Source organism: Coturnix japonica, chromosome 2 (genome assembly GCF_001577835.2).
Source record: "Coturnix japonica isolate 7356 chromosome 2, Coturnix japonica 2.1, whole genome shotgun sequence".
Classification (NCBI taxonomy): domain Eukaryota; kingdom Metazoa; phylum Chordata; class Aves; order Galliformes; family Phasianidae; genus Coturnix; species Coturnix japonica.
Window position 1 is genome coordinate 97264508 of NC_029517.1, and position 13375 is coordinate 97277882.

Genomic DNA, 13375 nt, shown 5'->3' on the forward strand with positions numbered 1-13375 from the left:
CTACCCAGTCCCTCTTCAATCCCAGAGCTGGAGCTGAGTTTCCTTAATGAACCACCGTGGTTTGAAGGGTAAAAGGGAACACCTTATTTCTAAAACATTATTCCTGACTCTTAACTGAGTCCAAGCACTTACTGTGTGCCAAGAGAACAACCTTTGCTAACTGTTACAGCGCATTCAGTTGTGCTGTCCAGGATCCCACAGGAAGGCTGTGGGATGTCTGGTTTCTTCCACGCTTTGGATGTGTATGGAAGAAGGCAGAGGGGCAGCCTGGTTCTAAGGGAACTGCTGGCACTACAGGCACGGCTCTGACTATCAGAGCATGAATTTTTGGCGCCTGTTTTCTCTCTCTTACTGGCTTGCAGTTAATGGAAATAGTCCATGTGCTCTTCAAATCCCACAGAGGAGGTCCTGCAGTCTTTCACTGAATAAGAAGGTTGAGGTCTACAGCTGAGGTAGCTGGGCTAACCCCACATCTGGCCTGTGAAGTGGGAGCAACAGGGTGTCACTAGAGACAGAAATGTGGGGTCCTCTCCAAACCATTTCTTTTCAATATGAGCATTGCAAGTTTGTTGAGTATTTGGTTGTTTCTGAAACGTGTCACAGTATCACAGTATCACAGTCTCGTGCGGGTTGGAAGGGACCTTAGAGATCAACGAGTCCAACCCCCAGGATTCGAGCCCCTGTGTAGCAGAGCGGCACTTCTACCACTTGCGCCACAGGGGGGATTCGAACCCGGGCCCTCCAGTGTTACAACGCGGCATTCCTACCACTGCACCACTTGGCTTGTTACTAGTGCACTTCCTGGATTAGCTTTGAGAACAATATTTGCTCTTTTCATGAACAATCTTTGCTCAGGTCTTTGAAACTGCTGACGAGATAAACATGAATATGCTCATCTTTTATCTCAGCAGTGTCTTGCAACAGAAGGATGTGGCTCATGTAGAATCATAGGATATAAAATTCAGTAATATGCATTTCAAGTCAGTGCACTTGGGGACAGGTGCTACTATGAAGTAGAACTACTTGCAGAAAAGGACCTTAATTAACTAATTAATTCAAGTTGAAAATGTTTTAAATTATATGGCCATGCAAGTAGCAGATCCTCAGCACAATGTGCCATTTTCCAAGGTCTTGCTGAGAGGTTTTCTGAGTGCTGTGGAAATCTGCTCAGCTATGCCATAGAGGTCCCACTGGAGTGACCAGCAAATGAACATCTGACTTTGCAGAAGAGCTGAAGAATTGATTTGTTTATTCTAGCCTACCTGGGCACTGGGACAGGCTCTGATTGCTTTCTGCAACACATTAGGAAATCAAGTCAGGAAGAAAAGCCATTAGAGTTGGAGGATAATGTTGGCACAAGAACAAATGAGTTTGAGCTGACGGGAAATGTTTCTAATGATTTAGAGACATCAGGCTAGAAAACAGCATCCCAACCAGACAGTTGGGGTTGCAAAGCTGAGTTATTTTCAGAGTAGAGGTTGCTACGTTCGTTTAGAAAACAGATTGATTGCATCATGTTCACTGTGACTGCTAGGTACCGAGAAAGTCATCTAAAAAGCCCTGTCCCAACAAAGGAACCAGTATTTGAGTAAGCAGAACAGCTACATCATCTAGAAGTTATCTAAAAACTAAAGACAGATCTGGGAATTGGATCATCATGCAGTAGCAAAAACTAAGGCAGAGATGTCAAATCGCTGTATTTGTGCAGCACTATATGGAAGAATCCCAGGTCTGATTCTGTCTATCTTTAGGCTATGTTTGACTCTTTTTTTCTGTCTGACTTGGACAGCGTTAAGGATAATACTGTAGGCTTATGAGTTAAGTTCACCTTATCACCAAGAGAAATGTGCTCCTAGAATACAAGAGGACATGGAGAAGGTTATATGTTATCAAAGCACAAAAAGGTACCTTTCTCGTTAAAGGATGGAAGGTTCTAGATTAATGCAGCTTTTCCTTTTTTCTTTGAATATGAATTCTGAGTTCAGTATATCTAGAAAACAATGATCAAAATGTCAAAAGTACTTTTCTGACCTTTTGTTTGTTTCTTTGTTTGTAGCTGGGGAATGGCGGTCAACGTGTACTCTACCTCTATAACCCAGGAGACTATGAGCAGACATGACATCATCGCATGGGTTAATGATATATTAGCTTTAAACTACACAAAAGTCGAACAGCTCTGTTCAGGTAAGAAAATATCGCATGTTCTACAAATGTTTATTTAAAATCCACTTTAAAAGCCTGATTTGTTGAAAATAGATCACTTTCAGTTTTGACACGAAGCAGTTACCCCGCAGAAAGAAACTAATGTATGTACAGAGGAAAAGTTTTTATGATCATCTTAATCATAGAAAGATAAGGCGCCTTGAGAAAGCCTAGCATACAGAGGTGAGCAGGAGGAATGTAGCAGGAAATGTATGAAAATAATAAGAAGGGTGACTGAGTAGAGGAATATAGTGGTAAGATTTTTTTATGTGTACTTTGAGGCTACAAGGGTGGTAACTTTGCAAATGGAGAGTGGTACCATCGCTAAAAAGTGACCAATAGCCCTCTGAGAACCCAAGTGAACAAAATTCTCCACAGAATCACAGAATGCGCTGGGTTGGAAGGGACCTCAAGGATCATGTAGTTCCAACCCCCCTGCCTGGCAGGGCCACCAAACATACACATTTACTAGATCAGGTTGCCCAGGGCCCCGTCCAACCTGGTCTTGAACACCTCCAGGGATGGGGCATCCACAACCTCCCTGGGCAGCCTGTTCCAGGGCCTAACCACTCTCCTAGTGAAGAACTTCCCCCTAACATCCAACCTAAATCTTCCCTCTTTTAATTTAAAACCATTTCCCCGTGTCCTGCTATTGTCAGCCCTTTTGAAGAGTTTACTCCCCTCCTTGGTGTAGGTTCCCTTCAGGTACTGAAAGGCTGCAATGAGGTCACCCCTCAGCCTTCTCTTCTCCAGGCTGAACAAACCCAACTCCCTCCAGCAGCTGTTCCTTCCAGGTTCCTTCCTAAAACTCTACTGGTGTATGAACTCTACATGAGAATATCATGTGTGACCATGGGGAAAAATATACATTTGAGCAGATCAACATTTAGGCTGCTGTAAGTTGCTATAGAAGTTTGCCAAGGAAATCTGCCTCTTTCACTGCAAATGTAACTGAATTTCTTGTAGTAAATAATTTTATTTTTGGGGGACTTAGTGAACCCTAAAAGTAGAGTAATGGTTTGAATACTTTGGCCAGTGTGGTTAATCAGAGTGGGGACTGCAAGTTATGTGTTAAATAACAGTATCTGTAACCAGATGATGACTAGAAATGATACAGGGAAAGGGTAGCATTTTACTGAGATTACAGATGCCCCGGGGAGTGATTCTTTCTGATTTCCTGCTGTGATTTTTAAATTTGAAGATGTTTGTGTTGGAGGAGATCTAGTCAGATTGCTACTTCCATACAAATGACATGCTGGGAATATCTTGCGTATGAAGACAATGCTCTAAGTACATAGAACTGAAACCACATTACCACATTCCAGCTGCTTAGTGGTCCAGTTGAAATGGGGTCTTACATGGAAATATGTGACTTTACTTAATATTCTGGGTATGTTTTCTGTGCATAGATGTTCCCTGAAAAGTGCAGAAAATTATTTGAGGCCAACAGGCTCATAACATATTATTTAATTATTTCTTTTTACAAATCTCACCTGCATAATCAATCTTGCATGCTTGAAGAATTGCACAACAGCTATGAAACAAGGCTGAAGAAGAGCAGGTTAAAGTGCCTGCAAGTAACTGATCGCAACTGAGTAACTAAAGGCACACAACATGGGAAATGAAATGACCTTTCTGACACTTATTAAGCTCGGAACTGAAATACTGTATTTAGCTGCTGTTATATTTACAGGTCCGGAAGTTAGTCTAAGTGTTTTCTTTTGGTGAATTATGCATAGAGGAAATATACATGGGGGGATGTGCTGGAATGCCTGTGTTTATATAGGGGTGTATGTGTGTATATGTATACACTCTTCCAAGGAGATGGAAGGATGTGTGAAAAGGGGTGTTTTCATCATAAAATACACAGCGTTTGCCATTGTTTGGAACAGGAAACATCCTAGCTGTGTTATTGACTGGTTCCTGCACAGCTATTTATGTGCTCTTAAATCGTTGAAAGGAAGCTTTTGAAGTGAATTCTCCACCAAGTTAAATGTGTGTGTGGGCTTAAAATAAATAAATAAATAAATAGAACTTACCCAAAACAGGGAGGAGGTGATCTGAAAGAATTATGATTACTGAGGATACAAGCTGAAGATATTTAAACTGAGTCAAATTGAGAGATTGTAGCTGGGTAGGACAGGCAGGGGGGGAAGCATGGAAACTGTCACAAAAGAACCGTCCCATTTCATTATGCGACTTCTTATACAATTGTTTCTGTGACCTCTACTGAGGATATTAGGACATACCACAAGGGAAAGACTGAAAAAGGTTGTTTCATTTAGAGCTCTTACTCCATCCTGTGTAAAATTAATTTTTTCTTCCTTTAGAACTTCCTGTATTAATTGCTATTGTTACTTGCTTTTATGTTCGTATCTTAATGGGTCAAACCTGTAAGCTTGAATTTCTCCATTTGTTTTGACAGTCCAGCTTGCTACTTATTTACTTTATGTTTGTTACAGTGCCAAAATGGGATTTAATATTTCATTATCTCAAGAAGCATTCTTCCTTGCTAGCACAATACTTTCTGTTCCACAGAACTTCAGCTTTTCTGATTTCTGTTAAACCCTGTTAGATCACGGCAGGCTGTGGCACACAGAAATCCTACTGACAAGTTCCTTTCCATCTGAGACTGCACGTTTCACCTCTCACATGCTGTTGCAGGACTTTGCAGGGAGTGAAGGGAATCGGAGGAAAAGTTTTGGGGATCTTTATTTAATATGGTTTACTATGTTAACTACAAATAGTTTATTTCATGCACAGAGAGGTATCTTCCTGCAAACTACACTGGAAGTACAATAAATATGCTAAGTGAAATGGTAGCAAAGCCACCAGCCAGCTTGTGGGCAGACACCACAGGCACAGCATGGCCACAGCCTGGGAGCAGCTGACCTCCTTCATTCCTTCTGGTATTCTTCTGGCTGATGCTTCTTAAAGCGTTGGCAGCCTTCTTCCAGCCTAGCATTAGCTTCCAGAAAATATGAGCATTTCTCAAATACTTCAAAGAGAAGGAATATGTGGGAACCTCTGTAACACTGTGAAGCACATCACAGCACTAACAGTGCACTTCAGAGCCACTGCCACTGAAATTTTATTACCCCCTGTAAAATTGCGTGGGCCTTTTCTTCTTTTTAAGAAAAAAGGCATTAAGATTTGTCATGCTGTTATACAAGTATTCAGGTTTTGTTCATTTTTGTTAATAAGGAGCATTCACAAGTTCAGAAAAAGCTGAATGCAAGGGCACAAAAATCAGGGCAGGGGGGTTGAGGGTGCTAAGTCCAGACATGAAGCTCAGAGGCTTTGCTTTTAGGAGCCATGAGCCACCTAGGTGTGCCTTACGGTCATCTTTGGCATCTCACTGTGAGACTTTGTGTGTGCCTACGTTTTGCAGGCAGCCTGGAAGTAATTGGGGACAACTGAGCTAAAACAATAAGGAGGAATATGACATTGTGCCTTTACTAGAGGGCTTTATTCTGATCTGAAAAGTATACCTAAAACTTGACACTACAGATTGTAATGAGGAAAAGGCAGTTGGCCCTCTTTTTCTTTTTCTTTTTTTTTTTTAACTTTTCTACTTATTGCCGTGTGAAGAAGTAGCTTTAATAATATGCGTGCTGTGGAAGTAGCAGCTTGTTCCCTTATTGCCAGTTACAGGAACAGAGCTAAGATGAGAAGCAGCCAAGGAAAAAGCTGGATTAGTCATAAAGTATTTGTATTCTTCATGAGTCTTACATGTGTTTTTGTCCTTGCTAAGTAGGCCGAGCAATGTGTAGTATCCCCTGAGCTTTCTGAATGCCTGCAGTAGTTGTGATGTGCCAAAAAGGCCAGGTTATGGATGGATGCAGCCCCTGAGAGCCTAAATTTAGTGTGCAGCTCCTCTGGTAATTTAGTTTTGGCAACATGAGAGGGAAGATCTCCCTAAGCATCTCAAACCAGAAAAATTCCCTATGCTTTAGGTGAGTGTCCAGTCAGTTTGGGTCTCCATCTTTGACTTCCCTCAAAATTTTTAGCCAGAATATCAAGTTTATGATCCATGCCTATGATGTTAGGCATAGTATGTGTTGCTTTTAGGGTGGGCATTAGACTTGTAAGCATTTAATTTGATACAGATGAGTGAAGAATAATAGAAGAAAAACTGAAAGGATTTAATGTATTAAAGCCTTATGTGCAACACCCATGCGCACAGAGAATAAGAGCTTTAAATGAATTATGACACTAGTTGTTTCGTGGGATTCGTGCTATTTTTGTAATACATACACAGTGGCTTCTTAAAAACAATTCTAGCTAAATAGATTATAAGTGAATTTTCTTTACTAAGGCTATTTTTCATCTGTGGGGAATACCAAGTGAACTTGTAATATGCTTTTTCAGGATTGTTTGACTGCTGCATGAGTGTATATTCAAAATAAGAGTCAGGCAAAGGAGACTGTAGAGGGCTTGCATACAGAAAATGCCGAGTACACAAGCTGTATAAGTTACTAGCAGAATAGCCAGAAATTGTAAATGTATACAGAAAACACAACCCAAACTACATGTGAGCCTGGATTGTTATGCGAGCGAAAAGGATGTAATGTTTTCTATTCTCCCTTACTTTTAGTAAGCGACTATCTGATAAAAAGAGTATGCAGTTCAGCAGTTTCAAATGTTAGACTGTGATGCTTCCTCTGCAGATAACCTGGTTTCTGCAACTGGGTATTTTTTGCATAGCAACTGCTGTAGTTGTACCCTACCTCCATTGTCACTATTCCTGTGAGAGTATGTAGTTGCTGTAGGGATTATTTTCTGGTTCACCACCTCTCATCCTGAAGAACTGAAGGCCGTGTGCTGCTACAGCAGGTGCTGGTGTGTGAGGCTTTGTGCTGTTGTAATGGCTTGAGATTTGAGGGAGAACTTCATCACACTGATGCTGGCCAGCAGCTTGCTGCTGCACGGTGAGCCACTCTCTTCTGAGGGCCACTGGGTGAGGAGTTCTGCATGTCAGTTGTAAGTGTCTGTGTATGCAAACTCCATTACATACATGCATAGGATTCACTTCATTTTTCATGCTTTGGTGTTTGTATTTTGCTCAGTTTCTGCATTAACTCATAAACTTCCTACATGTATAGTACTAAAATCTGCATTATAGCACCCAATTGGAGCATTCAACATGGTTTCTGCACGACTGGTGTTCTAGCGCTAGCTGGGCTGGAGTGTACATCAGTGTTGTTTTTTTTCTTTTTTTCTTTTCTTTCTCTTTTTAAAATTCACAACCTGGCAAAGCCTCAGTCTCTAGAGCAGCTTGGAAATGTTAAAACATTGCATTAAAACACTATGAAACCAAGCCATGTTTCAGGGAACTGGAGTGTTGTTCTGGGGTCCTGCTACAGAGGATGCTCAGCGTAAACGACTCTTTAATGTCTTCCAGATGAAGTTTAGATTCAGAGGGATGTAATGTACATTGATGGTCAGATCATGATTGATTACAAACCTTTCTGGGGAAGTTCTCAAAGCAGTATCCTAAGACTTGTAACCTATATATATGTGTGTGTATATGTTATATATATGTATATAGGTTATATAGATATATAATCTGGAACAGCCTGCCCGGGGAGGTTGTGGATGCCTCGTCCTTGGAGGTGTTCAAGACCAGGTTGGATGGGGCCCTGGGCAACCTGATCTAGTATTTTCGTATGTTTGGTTGGAACTACATGATCCTTGAGGTCCCTTCCAACCCGGGTCATTCTGTTATTCTGTGTGATTCTGTGATAGTATGTATGTATGTGTGTATTTCATGTCATTCATTAGAAGTTCAGGAGGAATCAAATTTAAACAAGGCTTCTAGTTTTTTGTGTGTTTACTCATAATGCTGTCACTTGCCATTGCTTGCTTAGTCTTCCTCCCTTTCAAAGAGATCAATAGACTTTCCTGCTGTCATCTGGGTCGCTTGTATTTATTTGTTTAGGTGCCCTCCCCAGGCTGTTAGTGGAAAGGACAAAGCTCACACCAGCGTTGCTTCACTGATGCACATCTGGCTTCCCTCCCACTAAGCAGGCAGTAAATAGCAGCAGGCTCAGACATTCTCCAGGAAATGGGCTGAAACCTCTTTAAATCTGTGTGTTTCTTAATTGGAGCAGCAGAACTCATTCCCTTGTGCCCTCAGTCATCTGGGTGCTGCTGGAAACACACCTTTGTGGTCACTGGATGTAGGCATCATGGCGTGGGTTCATGTTTTTCATCAAAACCTGCTGCGGTCCTACCTTAATGCCGCTTCCAAGGACACAGTTTTAGGTAGCTGGAGGTAAAAAGTGAGCCAAAAGTGCCACCGTACTGCAAACACAGTTGGCCTTTGTATTTATTTCCCCATTTCACATCAAAACTGCAATGTCTCGCATGCTCCTTGTGAGTTACCTCCTTTTTTTGGTTGCTTTCTCAGCAACAGAAGCGCTGGGTGTGTGCACTTTCCCATCAGTGCTAGCAACCGTCGCTCCAGTGAGCTGAAGCGCTGATGACTAACACACATGGGAATCATGCCGCATTTTCCAAGTACGTGGTGAGGTTGTTGCAGCTTTGGAGAGAACGAGTAATTTGAAGAAATTTCTATCTAATGTGACAGGATACATTTTTACAGAATCTTAAAGAAAAAGAAATCATGTGTTTTGTTTGTTTTTTTTCCCAAGAAGTTGAGGCCTGACTGAGGCTTGAATCGTGTGCTGGTTTTAGATCCAATTCTTTATTAAACATTTCCAGCAAAATTCTAGTTTGCAACTTAGTTCTGACAGCAGAACTCAACCAAAGCCCGCCCTCACGCAGACAGGCCTTGCCTTTTCACAGCTCCCTTGTGTTCCTATGCCATCCGCTGTAGTTTTACATGACTTTGAGGGACCTCACCTCCAACGTGTTGCAGTGATGGAGGGCCAGGGAAGTACCTTGGATAGGAAGGATTAATTCAGCTCCGCCTTGAAGGGACAAATAATTACTTGGGCATGGTTCTGAGCACTGCCCCAGCTGTGCTTCCCCTCCGCTGCCCTCAGCCTGGCCAGCAGCCCTCCCTACAGCCCAGTGCCATGCACAGTGTGGCCTGCTATGCACAACCACAGCCAGCGATGCTGCCTGGCTCACCAATCTAGGCCACAGCCAAATTCCTCCCAAAGAGGAGGGGGTAGTAAATGAGTCACAAGGCTCCCTTTGGACAGCAGCAGCCTGCCAGCCAGATTCAACACTGCTGAGATTCTCCACTCTGTTATTTTCCTATAAATATTATAAAGGAGTCCATGAGGACAGTTGTGCTCGTAGCTGGGTGTGCCAGCAGGGTGCTGCAGCCCCCCAGGCCACTGTTGTGTCCTGCACTGTGAAGCAAGTGTGGAGTTTTCCTCTCACTGGTTGTGTTTGGAAGCTGGTTTTGGCATCTGGCCCATGAATATCTTTTGTAATTGGTGGCTGCGTCAGTGTTGTAGATAGAAAAGTGAAAGGGGTTTTGCGCCTGGATTCAGAATTGCTCGTTGGCTAATAGAGAGTGGGAGAGTTTAATATCAGTGCATCTCCCATGTTCAGAAATCCCACTTCCCCAGTGCTACCAGCTGTGGTTTTTATCTATATTTTGAAGAGATTTTGTACTATTTCTCTGTGTGTTTTTGCAGATTTGTAAATATGTACAAGTTTTTTGGTCATAGAGACAGATTTGCTCTGTTTTCTTGGTGTTGTGTTAAAAATACTCCTTTCCTGGGCAGCTGCATTGAAACATCGGTTGTATGGTAAATAGAATATTCCTGAAGGGCTGTGCAGTATACAGGAAACTTCATGTCTGTGTGCTGGGGCTGAGAAGCAAAGGCACAGTGATCTTATATTACTTCTGTCGGGCTGCTTCTGCTGCCTCCATGAAACCTCAACAATTGGCAGTGTTGAAAGCAGCATCCTGGTTCTGCCATGTTGGTATCCTAATGCACTGTGACAGGCACAGGCCTTTGGAGCAAAATTTTAAATAAGTAATGCTTATTTTGTATTAAATATATATGTCATCTTGATGTACAAAATCAGGTAGCCCCAGTTAAATGTGATAATACTTGTAGCTTTCTTTTCTGCTATGTGGGAGGCAGAAGAAGTTTCTTCTTTTCGTAGTTTGCAGTATTTGGCTAAGTCTGTATTTACACGTTGCCCCTGCACTTCAGGAAGAAGCATTTTAACAAGCTGTTTTGCCACTATAATAAAATCCTCCTGTTGGGGAAGTAGTCTGACAGCAGGCTTGGTTATTGTGTCAGAGACGGGGTTTGTACCATCACGTGGACGCTTGCCAGTGTTCTCTGCCCTCGGGCACTGAACAGACCCAGGACCACCTCCTGGCTGACAAAATACAGAAACAACTGCTTGCACAAGGAGAAGGAAACACGAGGAAATGTCTTAACTAGAGTCTCTAGTCTAGTCAGACTCCATCTAAAGGCATGCAAGAGGAATTTGCATCACCAGCAGAAGGAGGAAATCTCATGTGAACATTTTAGGTTTCCAGTTTTCTAAAAGGATGTAGATGAAAGGTTGCACAGTGCATTTTCAGGGCCTCCAGGCAATTACTTAGATATCAGAGTAAACCTTATAATTGGGATGCGGGTGGGATGAAAGGGCAGAGTTGGGAACAAATTCAATTTATGGCATGAAATGATTGCGTAATAGTTCTTTTGCATGAAATTAAATAGTAATAAGTATAGTTGAGCCTTGGATCTGTGTATCTATGCTTTTAATTGTGATGTAATTTTTGTGTTGCTGCATACGTGCCAGTTCTCCTGCTAAGGATGGGTTTTGAATTACTAATTCTGTTTGTATGGCTTCCTATAAGAAGATGCAAATGTGTCATCTCATGTTTGTAGCTTGCCAGAAGGCTCCTTTTCCTTTAGGGAATATCTTACTTTGATTCTTAATCATATCAAAACCACTACAAACAGCAAAGTACAAGGTGTCCTTGGAAAATCAGATTATTTTTTTAACAGTGTTCCCCTCACAAAGTTAGTCAACATGAAGTGTATTTTTAAAAATGGAAGTTGTTTTCAACACTGGAGCTTGATCTTGTTAAGTCACAGTCAAATTTTGGATCAGTATTTTAGGTGTTTTTAGACTCCTCTCTGAATCTCTCTTCCTCACTGGAGGAGTTTCAAGCTCTGTCACCCTTGACATATGGAGCTTGAATGGACACAAAGAATGAGAACTATCTGATGTGTAAAGTTGGTCCTGTCAAAACACATGCATACCCACAGAGAAACACATCATAAAGCTTCAGTTATTGTTGCCCCTCCTGCAAAACTAGACAAACCAGGTGTCTGATTTGTTCATTTGGTTTTTGTATGAGCATGGTGATCAAGTAGTTTTCACAGATACTGACCTGAACTGTTACGTGAGATTTGGACATTGAAGTTTATCAGAACTGATTTGCACTAAGTCTTTAGAAGTCCTTTTTGTTGAAGTCAAATTTAACTTATGACTATTTGGTTGCTGATTTACCTTGCCTGTGTGCTCCAGTGGAGGTGTTAAGCCTGTGCCCTCTTGCTTCAGATATGACCCTGAGTGAGTCTTCGAGTATCAAGCACTTTGTTGACTAGCCAACTCTTTTCTGATGAGGAACTTAAATTGCTGTTGCTCTGATTCCCTCAAACATCTTCATCCTTAGTTTCAAAACACTTAATTGAGTCAGCAGTAGATATTTTGCAAATGACAGTGACGTGATAATGTAGAGGGAAGATCTCTCGTATGAGAAAAGACTATCTCCGTTAGCTGTACTTAGTACACTATTTAGGTGTTTGTCCTTATATTTGCCTCTCTGTGCTGAAGTCTGCATATATAAACACTTTTCACAGGTTATGAAGGTCATTAACGTTGTTTAGCTTAAAGGGGATGAAAAAGGTTAGTGTATTTTAACAGGCAGGAGCTTTGCAATTTTATTTTTAAATCATGATTTGGGGTAGTCCTGAAACGTTGCTTCGGAATTCATCAGTCTGTAGGATAGCTTCCAGCTTCAATTGCCAGAATTAATAAGATCTTGTTTTGGTTGAATTTTGGGTACTGTGAATACTGAAGGAGCTTATTAGGAGATTTCCACCTTGGCCATAATCATCACACTACAATGGACAGTCCTAATGTGTACATGGACTCCAAGAACATCAGTTTTAAGTAGAAGAAAGATGCACTTTGTGTTACATGTGGTGATTCTTCAGCTGTTTCACAACAGTGCTCAGTGCATCCAGACAATGGCAAAACTACACAAGAACGTCCAGTGTACAACGAACAATGTGACAAATACATCTGTGATGCATAGTATTAGACTAAATTATAGCAGGGACTTATTCAGCGTTGTTGCTTTCTGTTCATGCTTTCTGCTAATGACATTAAATGCCATTTTGGTCTTAGCTGGGTGAATCTGGATTAATGTCAATGGATTCTCTTGTTATAGGAGCAGCTTACTGCCAGTTCATGGACATGTTGTTCCCCGGGTGTATTAGCTTGAAGAAAGTAAAGTTCCAAGCAAAGCTGGAACATGAATACATTCACAACTTCAAGCTTCTGCAAGCATCGTTTAAAAGAATGAATGTGGATAAGGTAGGCATTCTGTATTTGTATTTCAATCATTGTACAAGCTGTGTAAACTGGATAAAGTCAATAAATAGAAGAAAGAAACTTCAGAACACTTAAAGTTCACTTTTTTGAATTTTAACTGGGAACTGGAATTATTGTGTATGAAGATGTTCTTCTTGACCTTTCATCATCTGAAAACAGTGTTTGGGCACATGGGAAGAAATTTGGCATGCTCCAGTTAGGTACAAAGTGAAAATTGAGTCCATGTGTCTGCTAAGGAGTTGTGCAGCTCAACTCATTATTTCTTAATATCAGTGACTCTTTTGATAAAATGCCATCTGTTGGAAATTCTTTGCCATCACTGAACAGCAGGCCTTTAATTTGAGATACCATAAAATTACTGATGATCTGGATTTCCAACAGAACAACCTGGAAGTATACTGTTATTGTAAGCATTCCATATTTCTTGTCCAAAACTGGGTTTAAGGAATTTCAGGTATTCAAGAGCTGGAATAATATACACCGTGATTTGGTAGGCTGGCCAGTGTACGTGATCTCATAAAGTTTAAGAATGGAGGTCTCTCTTAGGAAATGACTTGTAATTCAACCACAAGATACTGATTTCGTGCTTGCATCTGGGAGT

At 41.3% G+C, this 13375-nt stretch overlaps 1 protein-coding gene across 2 annotated transcripts in view; it reads left to right on the plus strand.

Annotated features, from left to right (window-relative positions):
• Positions 1-13375, plus strand: part of MAPRE2 (microtubule associated protein RP/EB family member 2) — an 85994-nt gene that overhangs the window by 51139 nt on the left and 21480 nt on the right. For both annotated transcript variants that reach the window (XM_015855514.2, XM_015855513.2), the window contains 2 exons: positions 2057-2184; positions 12611-12756. In XM_015855514.2, the coding sequence (XP_015711000.1) occupies positions 2064-2184; positions 12611-12756 (267 nt within the window). In that variant the 5' untranslated portion in view covers positions 2057-2063. The remainder of the gene's footprint in view (positions 1-2056; positions 2185-12610; positions 12757-13375) is intronic.